We start from the raw sequence: 19,168 nt of genomic DNA on the forward strand, positions 1-19,168 counted from the left end.
CGTGCTTTGAAAATGTCAGAAAATTCCAGTGACAGTGATTCATCTTGTGGCTGGACTGTCATCAATCATGAGGTACCCAATCTCAAGCTAATAAAATTCTGTCAGTTTAAGACTAACTATATGCGGTAAAATATTTCAGTGTTGTAGTTTTTGTGTGGAACTTGCATATCAACAGAGAATATAGAAGAGAGATTTTATAAATAAGAAAACATAAACTACTGTTTTAAAATGTGTATCCTTTACTATAGGTGATATAGATTTTATTATTGGAAAGAATAATTTTTTTCTACAAAGGTTTTGCTTTGAAGTATTGCTAGAATTTTAGTGAGATGCTCTCTGTTCCATCTTTTCTGAAAACACTGACTTTCTATGTAACTGTTAGTTTTTGGTAATATGTTTCTGCTTTTCCTTCCAAATGCACCGCCAACTAAAAAGTTGGGAATAATGGGCAGGAAAAATATGTCATGCCAAAGGGAATGATTCCATGGTTTCTCCAAGTCTTTTCTACCACCAAGTTATCTGATCCTAGGTTCAACAGTTGCTGTAGGAGCAGCCCTCTGTCCTTACATTCTGTCTCTCTTATTATGAAAAAATAGGATAGAGACAAGTTTATGCCAAATGACTAGAATATTAGAAGGAGGCATTTTCAAGGCTCATGTGAATGCTATAGTTTGTGCATAACTGACTGCTTTTGTTCCTGGTTCCTGACTGGAACAGTCTCTGTCTTTGAGTTGAGCCTCTGAGCTCAGGAGGTTGAGGACTGACATAAAGACAGCTGAGATGTGCTGCCTCTAGTCTTTTGTATTGCCTTACTCTGCTTATAGAATGGATAGGCAGTTTGGAGGAAGATACACATAAGCCTATTGGGTCTTATTTTGCACAATTTAAAGCACTTTCATTTGTGTGGAATGCTGTTCTGCTTTGAGAAGGAAAGACGGGGAGTTGAGAGGGTCTGGGATCTCCAGAAGTCAACAGTGTTAAAAAGACTGGTTGGCAATCCCTTGGAGAGGGTTATGTTACAGAGAGTATGTAATGATACATTCCTTACCCAAGATGCTGAAGTTTTCCCAGGCTTTCTTGCCACAAGTAGAATCTGGAGGAAGCGACAGTGAGTAAAGGAATGCCAACATTTTATTAGGTTTACTGGTAAATGAAGATGATGGGAGGGCAGGGCAGCACTCCTTACATTTGTACTGTAAGGTCAGGGATGAGAAGTATAGCCTTCTCTGAGCTTAAAATGATGATTGGGTAAGGGCTTGCCATACTTAATGCTTGGAGGGTCTTGAGAACTCCAACAGCCTGAAAGGCTTGGAGGTGGCAAGAGATTCTTCTGTGACAAGACTTGAGTTTTGAAGTGTCTTTCTTTTGTGCTTTTCAGGGACTTGCAGCAGCTTTTAGCACAAGTTCTTTGCAATTCATGTTGGAATTCTGGGTTTCCTTGGCCCTGTTGTTCAGGCTGGAGAGTGCAAGGCGTGAAATACGTAGAAATAACCTGGGTGATGGCACCTTGTGGGGGAGGAATTCATATGGCAGTGCAGGACTGAGATAGAGGCAGCAATTAGGCGAATTTTTTTTCCCATTAACCAAACTGTCACTGAAGAGGTATATTCCATAAGGAAATATATAAAAGCATTCTAGTTACTGTGCAAGGATGTTGTGATGGTAGTTGTGATGGTAGATTGTGTGGCAGCAGGTGGAAGGAGCTAACAGACTGTGTGCAAGGCAAGAAACTGTTCTTTCAAAATGCTTTTTGTCTTTTAGGACCTATTCAGTTGATGTGTGGAGCTCTGTCAAATTTGCTGTAATTTCATTTATTAGACATAATTTTATTTGGGATTAAATGCTAGATTTCTCTCATTCTTTTGTAAAGTCACTGTTATGTCTGTGTAGTCCTGGTTTAATTTGTGTGTTTGTGTTTCCTGTCTTCTGATTGACTAGTTGTATAAAGTGACAATGGCTTTATTAAAACAAAAGTAATTTTTAATTCCTAGTAGAATAAAGCTTGGGGCAAAGAAAAAAAAATTAAGCAACTAAAGGTCTGTTGGGATGGGATTTGTTGTTGTTTAGGTGTCTACAGGGTAGGTGTCTGAATCTGATGTTGGTTTCTAAGTTTGCATTGTATAGATTAAATCAATACAATCAGTGGAGTCTAGAGAGCAGTAATTCTTATGCTAAGGTCAACACTTATATTTAATAAAAAGACGTGCTGTCTTGACTCCACTGACTATTGATTGTAAAGGTGCCTTCAACAACTTGCTCATGTGTAGACACTTGAAGTTAGGTAAGATTAGTATTTTATCTATCTTTCTCTAGCAGTGAATAAGGCAGGACTAAGTTGCTTAGACACTCTGAGAGGCCCTACCTATTAGTGTGGACCTCCAATATACTTTTCTCCTTTAGTCCTGGGGACTTTTGTATCTCTTCAGATCTTGGCTGATGTGTGGGTGTAGTATGAGGTGGGGTTTTTTGGTTAGTTTTGGTTTTTAAGTATTTAGCATGGTCTTGTAAGCTGAGCGGGCTGTTGAGCCAGAATCCTCAGAGCAAATGGGTTAAGTATTTTGCTGGAATGACACTTACGTATTGGCTCTCTATATCTTCTTGTTGCCTGCCCCCAAACATTTTCTAGGAACAGTACTTGAGATATTTCATTCATAGGAGGAAAATAGGAAATAATGGGAAGAGATCATGGGTAGTGATCAGCTGTTTCTCCTTCACTGTACACTCCCCTATTTGCAGATTATAATGAAAATCTGGGTAGTTCGAAAGGCAAGCCATTATGAGCTTGTGATTGTACTCAAGTTTTGAAAGATCAGTTCTGTTTCAAAAGCAAGAGATAACGGTTTGTGGCTTATAAATCTTGGGCCATGGTTTCATTTCTGTTGGCAGCAAGGTGGTATTTAAGAGATGGTTAAAACTTCTTTTCCTTGTTTTGAGTTGGATGACAAGTTGGGAATCCTGTCACCAAAAGAGAACCAGAAAACTCACTCACTTCAGTCCTCAAGACCAAGCAGGACACAGGAGTGCACAGGCTGCCGAACTTTACAGACTTCTAATAAAAGTGAAAGGATTTAGGAATTGGCTACAACAGTTGGGTTCTTCAGCTGTGAACTGCACACTTTATTGTCATACTAGTGATGGTTATTTTACACTGTAACTGAAAATTAATTATGCACTCAACAAATTAACATAATACAAGATTCTAGGAAGGCAGGCATTTGTCTAGCCAAAGCAGAACAAATTTCTCTGGTATAGAGATTTTCTGTTCCCAGTTACTCTTCCCTGATTAAAAGAAATAAAATTATTCTGTTTGGGGTGGGGGGAAGTACTGGTGTTTAAGAGCTCCCATTATTGGCGTTCTCCCAGCAAGACAGCTTTGAATCTGAGCATGAAGAGAGTAGAATGAACAGGATGTTTAGATATCCTTCACGCACTTGCTATCCGTGGAGGGGGTGACATGTGGACTACTGTATACTTCAGGGAAATGATTTGGGTATTCAGGAAAGGGATAGAGCTAAGGATTAGACAGATTTGGAATAATGTAGGAGTACTTTCTCATGTATTATTGCAACCTGTATTGATGATGACACAACAGAATCAGTTTCTGGATTTGTTTTGCTGTTTACAAAGGCACCGAGTTAAGAGGGGCAAGAAATGGCAATTGGCTAGATTGTGATTGCACAGAACTGACAGCTGTGTATGCTGAATTTAATATCTGCTTTGAACAGAGATGAAGTGATGCTGTGTTTTGTCTGACTACTCTTAAGAACGGACCTGCTAATTTTTTATAGGAGTGTAGGAAAAGAAGTGTAGTGAGGAGACAATATCCTTCCTCAACCTCTCTGCTGTTAATGAAATGGAAGGGTGATGGAAGTCTAGCAACAGATTAAGTGAATCTGAGAATTCAGACATCCACACCAGACTGCACATGTGTTTGAAAAAGGATGGCTTACCATGTACGCAGCTAGCCCAGTTTCTTGGTATTTTAGCAAAAATTCTAACCTGTTTTAAGCTGTATTCCTGATGTTTGCCTTGTTGTGGAGCCTGGGCAAACTAAATTTTTGTTATTCTTTTTCTTCTTCACAACTTGAGAAGTGAAAGTAATGGTTCTATTACACCAGAGAACAATTGTCACATAATAAATCTATATATCTATCTATAAAACTAAACCAAGCCAAACCCCCCAATTTTGTATTTTCTTTCCTGAGATTTCACTCAGATTTTAATAAGTTACTTATAATTGTGTCATTAATAATGGTGAATTCCTGCAAAACATTTAAGATGAAAATTGTCATACTTTTGTAGTCAAAAGAAAACATTGCAAAGTATTTATCAAATTACTAAAGCAGTTAATTTTTGAAGCCTTTTAAAAAGGAATATAACTGTGATTGTAAATTGTATCTTATGCAACTCTTCTTGAGGTATCTAATCTTCCTGAAATACAGTCTCCTCTTAAAAACAAAAGCGTATGTGTTTGCTTGAGTCCTGATATGGGGCATCTGGGGAAACTGATCTGGAAGTATTACTACTACTGTAATTTCACACCTGCTGTTGCAAAAATAACTATCTCTGTTTACAAAAACAGCTAAAGTTATTTATGGATCAGAGTGACTTAGTATTTTTCAGTTATGTTTTGCATGTTTATAGTTTTCTAATAGCCTGTTGTGGTTTAACCCCAGCTGGCAACTAAGCCCCGCATAGCTGCTTGCTCACCCTTTGCCCCTCGGTGCGATGGGGGAGAAAATGAGAAGAATAAAAGTGAGAAAACTTGTGGGTTGAGATAAAGACAGTGTAATAGGTAAAGCAAAAACCATGCACCCAAGCAGAGCAAAACAAGGAATTTATTCCCTACTTCCCATCGGCAGGCAGGTGTTCAGCCATCTCCAGGAAAGCAGGGCTCCATCACATGTAATGGTTACTTGGGAAAAGAAACACCCATCACTCTGGATGTTCCCTCCTTCCTTCTTCCCCCAGCTTTATGTGCTCAGCATGATGGCACATGGTGTGGGATATCTCTTTGGTCAGTTGGGATCAGCTGTCCCGGCTGTGTCCCCCAGCAGCTTCTTGTGCCCCCCAGCCTGCTTGCTGGTGGGGTGGGGTGAGGAGCAGAAAAGGCCTTGGCTCTGTGTAAGCACTGCTCAGCGGAAACATCCCTGTGCCGTCAACACGGTCTCCTGCACAAACCCAAACCATAGCCCCATACCAGCTACTATGGAGAAAATTAACTCTACTCTAGCCAAAACCAACACATAACATTACTTGTGTTCCATCAGTTCTTTTAAACAAAAATGTCAATATGAAGATTAAACATTTAGAGCTGTCAGCCATACTGCTTCCTTTAGTGCCCTGCAGTCTCTGAGCGTTGTTTATCTTCAGTTCCTGTTTTGCTCTGAGGTTGTTGCTGACTGGCAGCTGACTAATAACTAAGGCTTCTTTCTGGATGTAAGACAGAAATCCAATTTAGAGATTGTCTAAATATTTGTTTTCCTGGTGTCAGAGATGTACTGTTAAAACAGCCATTCAAATTTGCTAACAGGAATTGAGATGGAGTGGAGTTACGCATATTTTTTGTGGTAGTAGTACGTATTGAGTTCATACTCGTGAAGTTCCATTTTGGGGAGGGTGTGTGTATTTACATACAATACATGGACATGTGTGCAAGAATTGGATCCTGTATTCAAAACTCATTTGAAACCTCCTCTGTTTTCCTAAATTCTATTTAATAAACAGGTCTAATAAACCTAATAGAAAATAGTTATTTAAAATACTTAGCATAGTTGTTCCAATTGTCCTTTGCCTTTTTTCATTTCGATCATGGTCGTAAGTATTATACGCTAACAGTTGTTTCCCTCTAGTTGATTACTTGGTATTTCTCTTGCTTTTCTCTGTTCAAAATCTTCTTCAGTTTTAAAGGTTGTTATTCTTTTCTGTTTTTATTAGTAATGTTCTGCTTTCTTTGTAGCCCTTCTGCTTTACTGATGGAAACCCCAATAACTGTAATGTTCATTTAAAACTCTTCAACTCCAGGGTTCTGACATAGAGACAGTGACTTCAGAAAATGGAAGCACAAATGATAACCATGAGTTTGTTTCAGAAGAATATGTTTCTTTGCAAGAAGAGGAACAACCAATTGATTTGCAAGGTAAGATATTAAAAGAGAAGCAGTTCCATAAAATAGGTATATGCTACTGTTGTAGCATTGGCACAAAATTAGTATTTTTAATAGTTTGTATACTTTGTAGGCCTCTGTCAAAGTCCTTGCTTCATCAGTGTTCTGGAAAACATTCAGTCATCAACTTTATAAAAGTATTTTTTCTTAAATAGATGAAATTAGTAGGATGTCTTTCATTTTGTCAGTGCTTAGATACGTTATAAAATAGTATGCACTGGTGTTGCTGGAAAATAGTTTATAGAAGTGCTATTGATAAAAGAAATTTACTATAGTAAACATTTCTGAGTAATGTCATAGATTTGGAAAGACCAATCAATGCATTTACATCTAAAAAATAACATTGTGGCACTGTGTTAACATTTCTTGAGTTGGAAGTGTTAAGTCTGGTGCATATTAATGTAATGAAAATCCTTCCATTTATTTGAATTACTAAATTCAATATTCAGTTTGTTGATATCGGTATGAGAACACAGGTGTGACAGGTTCAGTGTGCAGTTGACTAAATTTGAGCGTGGCCATGTTTCCAAATTCATAACCTCTCCTTGTAGAAACAGGACTAGACACTCAAACTCCATTGACTATCTGGAAAATATTTTAATTATCCTAGTGTGCAAATGTACTGTGGTATCAACTTACAGCGTAGTGTTGGTTTTTTATCTAACCGTGCTTTTCATTTGTAGGTTACTTGCATTATGATTAGTATGACCATCTGAATTTAAGTGTCCTCTAAAACATTGCATTACATAATGACAGATTGGATTCTGATGTTTGTTAGAGGGATATTAAAAATGAGATTTAGTGTATTTAGAAAACCTTCCCTGATATGAGTAGATAATAGAAATTGGTCACAGTTATACGTATTTTAGTATTATATGGGAGTGGGCATAATTTGTGGAGTTATTGGTCTTAATCCCATGTTTGTTTGGTTTTTCCTCTTTATATAGCTCAGTGCAACAGTGATGGAGAGATACCAGTGGTAGATAATACTCCCTCTGCTTTTGAGGAAACTCAGACAGTTCCAGAGGTAAATTATGTTATGTTATTCAAAAGCTTCTTACAGCCCCATCTGCCAATGCCAAGCAATGTTTTGAAGGCATTAAAATAAAGATATTGACTTTTCCTTTCTTTAAAGCAGTAAGGATAAATTACTTTGTACTGTATGTATCTGAATTATTTTCACATTGTCTATTTCCCCAGGGAAAGAAAGAAAAAATACCAGATGATGTGTCCTGCATTGGAACTATTAGCGATGATTCTGACATTGTTACGCTTGAAGCTCCAAAACCAGATGAAACTCAAAGTCAGGAGGAAGCTCCAGCTGATGGTGAAGAAGCTCAAAGTTCAGAAGATTTTAACATGGGTTCCTCCTCTAGCAGTCAATACGCGTTTTCCCATCTAGAAACGGGTAAGAGTAATAAATCACTAAGCAACTAGATGCAAAAATGTCACTGGGGGTAAAAAAAAAAAATAAAATCTTTGCTTAGGGAACCTTCTTTGTGTGGAGAGGAAAAAAGAATTGGCCTTGCTGCATAAGTGTCGAAGTGTTTGCAGTCTCTAGGACAACTGTAGTTGCCCTAACTCTTAAAATGTTGTCCAAATGTATGTCTGCAATCTTTTTATTTGAAAGCATTCTATCCCATTGAGTGTTGACTATTTTAAATAGAAAGTAAACTTCTAGCATATTTTGGAGAGTTAAAATGACTTCTAGTTCATAGAATTATAGGTTTTTTTCTTGGTAATTTTTTTGGCTTTTATAGAGTTGGCATAAATAATGAACAGCTGTGAGAGAATTGATTTTTGGGGCCAGGAGGACTAATAGCAGCATGACTGCAAAACTTTTTGCTTACCTTCATAGCTGTGTAGAATATACTTTTATTTTTTTAAGAGACTCCCAGTACTTGACAGAAATGCAACACATGATTTTCAGGAGGAAGGATATGAATATTTGGCCAATTAAAAACAAACAAAAACCCAACAAACCCAAACAAAAACCCCTTACTGTTGTGTTACTCTTCTCTAGTTCTCTAGTCTTCCTGTTTAATTGTTTGGCTGCTTATTTGTAATCTTTTCTGTTCTCTTTATACGCTATAACACTTTTGTGTTACTGACTTTTACCTTTCAAAGTAAGTTTACTACAAGAGCAGGACTTTTCTCAAAATACCATTTTGTCTTAGAAGTAGAATAAAGCATCGTTAAAGGTTCGTGTATCTGTGTAGTATCCATTGGAAGCAGAAAATGACAGCTGAGCATCTAATTATGACCAGTGATAATTCATAACAAAGCTGTCACCTTAAGTCTTTTGGATAACTTGACTTAATTTTTAATTTAAAATTTAGTTTACTTTGTTTTTTCTTTTAGGACTGAGTTCTAAAAATGTTTTTTTTTTCCCCCCCCATGTTTTTGTACACAAAAGTCAGTTGGCTGGAGAAGCTGAGGAAGATTCCTGGTTGTGTAAGGGGATGGGGAAATGAGGTGAAAGAGCATGTGTCTCGCAGTCTTCCTTTCCAAGGTGGTGTGATTAAATTTGATCAGCTTGTGTAAAGCTGATTGCTTATAGCTTGCATGGAGTGTTCTTAAGATTATCAGTAGCAATCTGGCTTGATCTTACAGTAGTGATATTCCAAACAGGTGCTGAAACTAGTCCTGACTCAAGAATTTGGCTAAGCTGTCACTGTTTTATTTGCTTTTTTGAAAAGTGATAAACGTAATTAAATTTGGAATGGGCATCAGTAAGCTTTGTAATACATTTTAATATATATGCTTGACCATTTAAATGAATGGTTCTTGTTCGATTCCAAACCTATGTGTGACTGGCAAAAAGAATTTCTTCCTTCTAACTTAAGCTGATTTCAGCATGGTCTTCAGTGCTGTGCATTTGATTGACCAAGTATTACAGAAAATGTCTGGAGTACTCTTGCATTTATTTTAAATGCCAAAGTTATAGCCGTCAAAATTTTCATGCCACTTTTTGGCAACGGAAATCTTTGCCGTCCACTTCCTGAGTTTTCTGTTGTGTTGGAAAAGGATGAACTTCCAATTTTTCCTAATGTAGATACTAAAACTTTCTAAAAGGATTTTCTGCCACTTTTACTTGCAGACCAATTCCTGTTTAGGCTGTCTTCACCATGCAAATAGAAATGTTTTAATATTGCTTCATGAATTAAGTTAACTAGCAGAAGCACTCATATATTGAAATAAACTGCATCTAGGCTTGAGACGTTTCTGTGCAGAAACATCAAAGGAAATGACCTTCTTAACTGACATTGTTACTTCATCTGGTTTCTAGTGTAGATCTGACACTTCAAAATCATAGCAGAAGCTAGAATTTTGGACTGCTACTGTGGTCACACTTTGGTTTATACTCCTTTTCATCCTGTGAGTGTTAGAGTACAGCTTTGTACTGAATTCTTAGAGCAGCTGTAAGGCAATGTTGTTCTTGCCTGAAAGTGTAATGCTGTTGATAACTTGCCAGTGGGTGCTTATGAATGGCTCTAAGTGTCTTGGAGCTTTTCTCTTTGCTTTCTGATTGTCTATTTTTTCCTCTTTCCTATACTTTGCTGTTCAGCATATATCAAAGAATTTCCCATTTGGCTAGAAGCAGCTTGTTCCTTAACCACTTTTGTATTCCATACGTGTAAGCTTCTTTGGTTGTATAAAAAACCCTAAAAAACCAAATAAGCAATAATTACACCTGTCTTATTAAGTATGCCCTGTATAATCCTTTATAATGTCTGACCTCTGCATTCTAGTAAAAATACTTCTCTCCTGACTAATTCCTGAATGCTTGTCTTTATTGTCCAGGATTGGGGAAGTATGCATCTGCTTTAAAAGTGTCATTTTCTGCCAAGCTATATAAACTCATTTAAGAATCTGCATATCAAGTAGCTGTTTAAGTGATTTGTCTTCATTGTGATGTCTGCTTGGTCAGTCTGGTTTGGCTGACTAAAAGGAATGTTTTTATAGTAAGAGGGGAAGTTATCATTTCATTATCTGACCTGTTGCTTGTCCATGGAGTCAGAAATTAGACGTGTATTCGTTCCAGATACTAATTGGTAATCTTCTCTGGGGTTGATGCAATCACTTCTATGGAGTTGGAATTTATTTTCAGTGAAGAATCTTAACTGGTAATGCTTTTTATAGATAATGGCTAGCACTGCTTGGCATTCTTGTCTATTCAGTGGTGCATGCATGGCTTTGCTCCAACAAATGCTTTTCAGTTGTGAAATGTTCAAGAGCAGTAACCCTGTATTTATATTTTTACATTTGAGTGATGATCTCTGATACTAGAATGAACAACCGTATTTCTAGAAGGGGCATTAGCATTGTGTAATTGTGGGCATCAAATTCGGAACTGTCTGAGCAGGAGCGTTTAGTCATGTGCTGGAGGCTTCCTTGATCACACTGAATCTATTTCAGGCATGTGAATTAGGTACATGAACATAGATAATTGAAAGCTGCTTTTTCACCCTGCTGCTGCTTTCCCTTAATACTTGCCTTACACTTGAAAATGATGCTTTCAAAGGAGGGAGGTTAAAGAATCATTATTTATAGACTGGATTATATAAATTTATTTACAATACATGCAGCAACTGGGAAAATACCAACAGAGCTGTAATTACTTGTTGCTATTAGTGGTACAAATGTTATTTTCCCAGTTAGAATATATGGCTTTCGGGCCATAGGAACATCAACATACAAATGGCATCATAAATACCATTTTACAAAAATGCTAAAAAATATATATTTTTATGGTTAGAATTTGTTCTTATTTCAAAACTTGGCCAATTCAATCTTCCAAAACATCAGTCAGGTAATAGAAGCATTTTGGATTTGGAGGGACAAACACAGAAGCACCCAAGAGGTTCTTTCCCTGTGCAGTTGTGGTTGAAAATAGTTTGGTGGTGTGGGGTTTTTTTTGTTTTGGTTTTTTTTTTTTTTTGAAAGGCACATAAAGATGTTAATAGGTAGGCTATGGTAGATATTAAAGTAAACAAAATTACATACTCAAATTTGTAATGCAAAGCTTTGTTTGGTGATCCAATTTATAATACCTACATTAATGGAACTTTAATGGAATTTTGTCAGCAGCTGCATGTCGATTGCAAAATGAAGCATTTTGAGAGAATATAATAAAGCCATGTCTGTCTTTTAGGAGACTTTCTTTTAGCAAGCCTTTCTGTTGCTTTTTTGTTATTAAATATTTCAGTCTCTATACCTGTATGAGAAGGAAAACTGAATTCCTAACCTTTCTACTTCACAAGATTTTGCAGAGGCAGTATGTGTAGGTGCTTTAAGAGGCAGGATTGTCTGAAAGAAATGCTTTCTAATGAGTGAGTGATAAGGTAGGGGGAAGTGCCATACAGTTGTTTGCTGATGACTTCTTGATTCTCTATATTTTCCTTTGAAAAAATGAATTTTTAATTTTGGAGATCAAGCATTCCTTGCTTAATATCCAGCATAAACTATCACTTTGAGAATTTTTATTTTCTCCTATCAATGTTTTGTAAAATAAATGCCAAATAGATTTTGCATAAATATGATGTATTTTGGTACTCAAATTGATTTTTAAAGCAACGATTAATGCATTTTAAAGACTGTTCTGTGTTGGTTTTCAGTGTTTTTGTCTCAGGCTAGCAATGATGAATCGAGTAGTGATGAAACTAGCAATCAGTCCAGTCCCACAGTACGAAAACGTCGGGCTAAGAAGAGGCTGATCTCTAGCTCCGAGGCTGAGGGGGGGGCACCAAAAAACCAGAGTCTGAACCTCCCAGAGAAGAGCAGCACAAACGCCAGTTCAGTAGTGGCCTTAACAGGTGCATCATACTAGCTTTGGTGATTGCAATCAGCATGGGCTTTGGACACTTCTATGGTGAGTTTATAGAAAACAAAATACACAGAATCAACATCTTGCATAACAAATACCATTTTATTGTGTCTCTGATTTTTTTTTTCTTGTTTTCTGCTAACAATCTAAACCTAAAAATGAGAAAAAGCAGCTGCTAATGTATAGATAATATAGGAAGGCCCTTCAAGGTGCAACTGTATTTAATATACACTACTTTAAAGTAAATAAAAACAAACTAATTTTGGTTGCCCTTCCAGATAGAAATTTCTTGTTGTTTTTGTAACGTAGTGTGTACCCTTCATTTTTCGCATCTTTTTCTTTTGAAATAAATTTGTGGTAGTGCTTATCATTCCTAACAGCATTCACAGAGTTATTTCAGGCTTTTGTCCCATATGTACTCATCTGGTAAATATAGAACAAGGCACATTTACGGGAGTTCATAGTTTCAATATTTTTCTCTCTCCAGTGGAGAAAAAAGATGTGTATTTTTCCTTGCAATTCCAGAGCAGTTTAGGGAATCCAGGATACCAGCAATTTTTCTGTGTCCAGGGCATTCCCTGAAGTTCAGCATTACACAGATTGTTGTGACATTTAACAAAACAGCAAAATTTGGATCATTACAGATCCAAATCTACATAGCGCAAGCCTGATCTTCTAAGATACATGTATTTGATAAAAATGATAGAGGGCATTTATTTTTAATAGTAATTTTTCCTGAGTAGTTTTAGTTTTATATGAAAATGTGCCTTCATAAGAAGACTTGTGATGCGGTTTGAGACTGGGAATATGATTCTAATTGGATTTGGTTTTGACTAATTGTTAGGGTCTAAATTTTGACACTTATTTTGAGATTTATACTAATTTTCACTTGACCCTGATTTTCTTTTTTGTTCTTAGGTAAACCTGAAGGTAAGAGTCATGAGTGATGTGTTGTGGATGCTGTGCTTGCATTCAGATTTTCTTTTTAAATTGTGTATGTGTACACAGACATCCATATATGTATGCATACTTACATTAAAAAAAAAAAGTCTTAAGAATTATTAGTGTATGTGAGATTATAGGAATGACTAATCCAGTTGTGTAAAATACTTTTTATTTAGCAGCTGCAGCTGGTAGTAGCTGGTGTAAAAACAGATTGATGTATATTGGCATGCTAGAAGCAGAGAGGACACAATGGCTGGACCAATCTTTGATAGTGCTTTGTGGTGATAACTTGAGGTTTCACTTCTGTTAATCGTTTTACTGTGTTTAAATTAGGGTTAATGATAAATACTACCCTTTTAAAGAACTTTGAGATCTGTGAACGAAAAACAGATTTTTGAAATGTATTGAAATGGTCATACCTTCAAGGGATTCAGTTTGACTTGTTCGTTCATTGAATCTCTACTTCTAAATAAAAATTGTCATCACTGACGGCAGTGCTGACAGCACTCTCAGCAGAAAGAAAGCAACCCTGTGTAGCTTTAGTTTTTGCTTTTTCAAGTGAAAGTTCTTCATGGTTATGTGATAACTAATCTTTCTACCACTAGAAAGGAAATGAAACCCTGCTTTCCATCTTCCAGTTTTTTGTTTGTGGTTTTTTTGTGGTGTGTGTTTTTTTTGGTTTTTTTGGTTTTGTTTTTTTTTTTTGGTTTGTAACATTAACTTGCAAAGAGAAATCCTTTTCTCTGGAGGACTACTTTGCATTTTTGTGATTCAGCTTGGAATGAATGTTTTCCACACCAGTCTTCTAATGCTAGGCTAATTGTTGTGTAGGAGGATTGGAAAGGGTTACTTTTTATGAAATTCCTTTTTTTTTTTTTTTTTTTGGTTTTTTTTTTGGGTCACTATCAAGATAATGTTTTCCCTTCAAGCTAGAGCTCCAGGACCCCTTTAAGACTTTTAAAGATGTAGAAAGCAACTAGGATTAGGTTTTAATCAATAACTGTATCCTAATCTGTACTAGAGTGAGTTAGCTGGCTTTATGGTGCTCTAGGAAGGAGATCTGAAAGAGGGCAAGCTTTCCAGGAAAACAGGTAATTGGAAGAGCTAAAGTTGGGAAGCCCTTGCCAGAAGAGTGTCTCCTTATGTACATTCAGATATTTCTTTTTCTTTTTTAACCAGAATCTGCAAAAGGGAATATTGCTGTAATGGTAGGGATTTGGATAGATTACTTAAATAATCTGAAGGATATTGTGACTTAAGAGTACCAGCTGGAAACACAAACCAATTCCTTAGGAATGGTACCTCATTATGTGCATTTTCAGTGTCTTTCTGTGTGCTAAATGTCATTTTTTCTGACTGTATCTAAATTATGATTCTTGAGAAGGAGAGAAACAGAGCTTCAGGTTCCTCTTAACATGAACCCTTTACATTAAATTTTTCAGAGGCAGCCTTCAGATTCTTAGGATCAATGGATTTCTTCAAAATTATTGTAAAACATAAATATGACAAACAGATTTACTCAGTAGACTTAAATTCACTTATGCAAGGATCTGTGCTTCCAGTAAGTGTTTATTAGGACTCTGCAAACTTAAAATTGCTACAAAAATATTGCTTTCCCTTAGCTGAATTGAACTGTTGAGGTTCAACTTGGTTTAATAGAGCATTGTCTGGTTTTAAGTTCATACTTGACAGTAAGTTAAATAGAAATTGAGAGCACAAAAAAATCCTCAGTATAATAGTATTTATAGAATTTATTCTGCTTCATAATACAACTCCCCTTTAAATACAGAAGTAGAACTCTGCGTATGTTTTGAAAGAAATAACTAAACCTTGCTGTTGCCATCTGCTCTTGAGTCAATTCAAGAGAATCTTAAAAGCAAAGAAACAAAAACTACATCAGTGTTAGGATTTACACAACATGTGTATAGGTAGGGAAGTACCAGTAGAGAAGTTTTACTTGACAGGGGAAAAAAAAATGGTGGTAGTACAATGAAGACATTTTTTCAGAAAAATAGTGTGTCTCAACCTTTGTCTGACAATTGAAAGACAGGATATTTGCTTACTCCTCAGCCTTTACTTATGGATAAAAATGACAAGATAGGGCCTGCAAATACTTCTGTTTTGTGAGCAGTGTGCAATAATTGTGCTTCTGCATGAAAATTTAAATACTGTGTTAAGATCCTCTCATTCATGTAACTTTACTTAACAGCAGAAGTTGTAGTTCTGAAATAGATGATGCATGGACTAATGGTCTCCATTTTTGTCCTGACTGGCTTGCATGTTACTAAAAAGACTACAAAGAAATCACACATATCCTTTCCTGAATAACTTCCATTGTTTTGTATCTAACTTATTTCTATGTGTCTTCTCAAACTCCTTCATTTGTTATCATCAAATAAAAGACAGTGAATTTTTGGGTGTTTGAGAAATTGTTTATCGTTGGAAGAAACAGAATCAGTATGTAACAGTCTGGTTTTATAATCTTTATTTAGTACAGCTAAACAGTTACTAGTAAGTGTACTGGGCAGAAGTTGCAAGGTAAGAATGCTTTTGAATTTGCAGAGAAAATGAAGGTGATGTTTAGGTTCGTCTGTTCCTCTAACTATGTAATGTAAGTCAGGCTATCAAAAGAAAGTTTTTATCTTTGTAGGTACAATACAGATCCAGAAACGTCAGCAGCTGGTGTCAAAGACACATGAATTAAAGGATATGAAAGATGACCTTTACCAGTGCCAACAAGAGCAAGGAGATAAAGTGCATCATAAATTGGGGGTAGGTATGAGTTTAGCTGGAAGTCATTGGGTTCATAGAATGCTTGAATCATAGAATGTTTGGGGTTGGAAGGGACCCCTAGAGGTCATCTAGTCCAACCCCCCATGGTTATCCTGTCGTCATGTGTGTCATTTACACAAAGTGAAATTAATTTCTCTCACACATCCATTACATTTTTTTCTTTAGTAAGTTCTTTCTGAGAGTGTACTTTTTTTTTCCCCCCCTGAAATCTTAACAAAGATTTTTGTTTTGATCAGATTTGTTATTTGTTACTAGTCTAGGAGTTATCTAAAAAAAAAGTAGAACACACTGGTAAAAACCTATTACAGGTTGAACCTACAGGTTTTGTGAATTTGCTTTCTAAATTGTCAGCGGTTATTAATTTTTTAAATACTTAACCTGTACTTTTAGGTTTTTTTACTTGTTAAATCATTCAGAGATATTATGGAGTTCTTTGTGTGCGTATGCCTTTTCTCTTTTTTTTTTTAAGTTTTTGCTTATGTTGCTGATAGCGGCATTTATACATAATTCAGGATGTTCAGTTCTAGAGTTTGTCAAGGATGCCAAGAGAGTGGGGAGATCCTTTTGTGTTAGGATATAGTTACATGAACACATATTTTCAGCAGCAAATTTGCTTCAAAATCGGCTCCTGAATTTCTGCCCCAACTGTTGAATGCCCTTGCTTCTGCTAATGTATTTGGTTTTGTAATCCCAGTTTGTTGAATGTAAATCAACAGCAAACACGCACATTTTTATTTTCTTTTAAGATGGATCAATTCACCCAGTTTGCGATCCTTCAGCTAGTTAAACCAATACCAGTGAGGGGTGATGACCTCTGGTTGGAAGGGGGAGCCTATCACATGGTCTTGGTTGCCAAGAAAGTGTTTGTGTGTATATCTGAGATACAAAAATAGAGCTAGCTTGTTTATCTTGCTGCAATATGTGTCACTGAAACCAAATGATAAATAAACTCTGTCTGGCCTACCTTGGTCTTTCATCTTTCTAGCTGAAATGACAACAATTCTAACTGTAATATTTTTGCTTGTTTTCTTTTTGTTTGTATTAATCACTCAAGGGAGATCTTGCCACATGTTTGACCTCTACTGAGGTGGAGAAGAAATCCTTTGAATCTCAAAAAAAAAGTCTTGCTGCAGAAAATCAGCACTTAAGAGAATCTCTAGAGAAGGAAGAAAAAGCTTTGGCCTCACTTCAGGAAGAATTAAGGAAGCTAAGACAACAAATTAGAAACTTAGAAGATAAAGGTACTAGCACTGAGTCTATTGTAATGGAAAATCAGAAACTAAGGGAACATTTGGAAGAGGAAAAACAAAGAAACCACAACTTTCTCAGGCAAAAGGAAACACTCTTTGCAGAGGCACAGATGTTAAGGAGAGAACTGGACAAAGAACGTCATGTTACAGAAGCTCTAAAAAAAGAACTGGAACAGTTAAGTTCTCATCAAATACCTGACAGTGCTGATGATGATACTTTAAGAGAAAATCAAGAAATAGAAACACTGCGAGGAAGACTAGTAGAACTAGAAAAAAAGCTAAACTTTGAGCAACAGCGCTCTGACTTATGGGAGAAGCTGTATGTTGAAGTGAAAGACCAAACTGAGAAACAAGAAATGAATGAAAAGGGACAGAAGAAAGGTGCTAAAGGGCAAAGTAAGACTAAAAAGAAATCAAAGGAAACATTTTTTGGTTCCGTTAAAGAAACTTTTGATGCTATGAAAAATTCCACAAAAGAGTTTGTAAGACACCATAAAGAAAAGATTAAGCAGGCTAAAGAAGCAGTGAAAGAAAACCTGAAAAAATTCTCTGATTCTGTAAAGTCTACATTCAGGCACTTCAAAGACACCACAAAAAACATTTTTGATGAAAAGAAGAAGTCAAATGATAAAAGATACGAGGCAAACAAGAAAGCTCGAACTTTTTACCGAGAACATAACTCTTACGAGAATCTGAAGCCCACGCATTACAGGGGACCTAACATGCCAAAAGAATTTAGAGATGGAAGAAAACATCAATCTATGACATTTGAAAAAGATAGAGATTCACAGAAATGTCTCAATGATCCTTTGTGTAATAGAAAACATCAGTTTGTCCTAAAGGGCTGCTCTGGTATTTTTGAATGTGCTCATCAAGAATTCATTAGTCTCTTTAACAGCGTATCGGATCCTATCAGGGTGGATGAATTTAATCGGCTAATGAAAAAGTATTTGCAACAAGTTGTGCATAATTTTCATCACTGGAGAGAACTCGAAAACTTCATCAATAGGTTTTTTCATAATGGGGTATTTATACATGACCAGATGCTGTTCACTGATTTCGTTAATGATGTCAAGGATTACCTGGAAGATATGAAGGAATACCAAAATAGTAATGAAAATGTTTTTGAGGACTTGGACAAATACATCTACAGATACTACTTTCATTATGATCATTTACCCCAGTATGGACCCAGGTTTGTTTCCATGTTTCCTGAACTTGTTAACACAATGAAGCAGTCTTTGTAAAGACAACTACTGTCCTTGTTCTAGTAGGTGGTCTTTGTGTGTGTGTGTCTATACGTATATCCACACTAGAAGACTTTCTGAAGGACTCAGTGGAAAAATTATATTGTTATACAAAGTGGATCTGTGATACCTTACATATAAATTTTGTATGGAGGGGAGGGATGTTAGTTTGCGAGGCACTGCAGATCCACTGTAGATCCACTGTACATGGTAGAATCTAGCATTTCCTACTGAGTTCTTTAAAAAAATGTGCAACTGCAAGTAGGATTACTTTAGCCTGAACAGCCTGTCTGATGGAATGAGTAGTTCAGAAGCAGCATTGACGAGGACTTCCTTGTTGTCCTTCCCCAAAATAGAAGGTTTTTGGATATATTTGAGCAGTCCCAAAGTCCTGTTCTGGCAGGTATATTCCCTGCTGGCTTTTCAGGAATTTCACTACTCTCTTGTAGGTTAGTATAATACTGAGTTAGTCAGAACGCCCAGAGCAGAGCTACACAAATGGTAGGCTTTATTTCTGATCCTGACCCCAGCTACATTTTGTTCAGATGTGCTTACAACCTTGGCATGAATTGTTTCCTGCGTTACTTTACTGTATCTAATGGGGCTCTGTAGAAGCTCAGGAATCCTACTGAGTGGTTATAGATATGGCCCAATGGAGCTAGATATGGTGGACTCTTTCTACTGTGTAGACTTTGGTGAAAGAAAGTTAAGCAAGCAGCCTTAATGTATTGTGTGGAACTTGCTCTTTCTGGAATGCTTATGCATATATTTTATGTGGCTTATAATACCATTGCTATTACAAAATTGGCTACATAGTTTCTTGTAGTAATGTTAATTCTGATCAGGTAAGAAAAAATGTGATATATTAATTTACAATACACGAGAAGTTGTCCTTGTAGACGTAACAGAACTTTTCCCTGTGCTGGTATTCAGTGCAAAG

General features: G+C 36.4%; 1 protein-coding gene across 1 annotated transcript in view; it reads left to right on the top strand.

Moving 5' to 3' along the window:
* Positions 1-19,168, top strand: part of CCPG1 (cell cycle progression 1) — a 21,067-nt gene continuing 1,899 nt past the window's right edge. The window contains 8 exon segments of the mRNA XM_035899497.1: positions 1-72; positions 6,025-6,139; positions 7,114-7,193; positions 7,367-7,574; positions 11,785-11,907; positions 11,910-12,038; positions 15,589-15,710; positions 16,777-18,176. Coding sequence (XP_035755390.1) covers positions 13-72; positions 6,025-6,139; positions 7,114-7,193; positions 7,367-7,574; positions 11,785-11,907; positions 11,910-12,038; positions 15,589-15,710; positions 16,777-18,176 — 2,237 coding nt within the window. The 5' untranslated portion in view covers positions 1-12.

Source organism: Egretta garzetta, unplaced genomic scaffold (assembly GCF_000687185.1).
Source record: "Egretta garzetta isolate BGI_Z169 unplaced genomic scaffold, ASM68718v1 scaffold287, whole genome shotgun sequence".
NCBI lineage: Eukaryota > Metazoa > Chordata > Aves > Pelecaniformes > Ardeidae > Egretta > Egretta garzetta.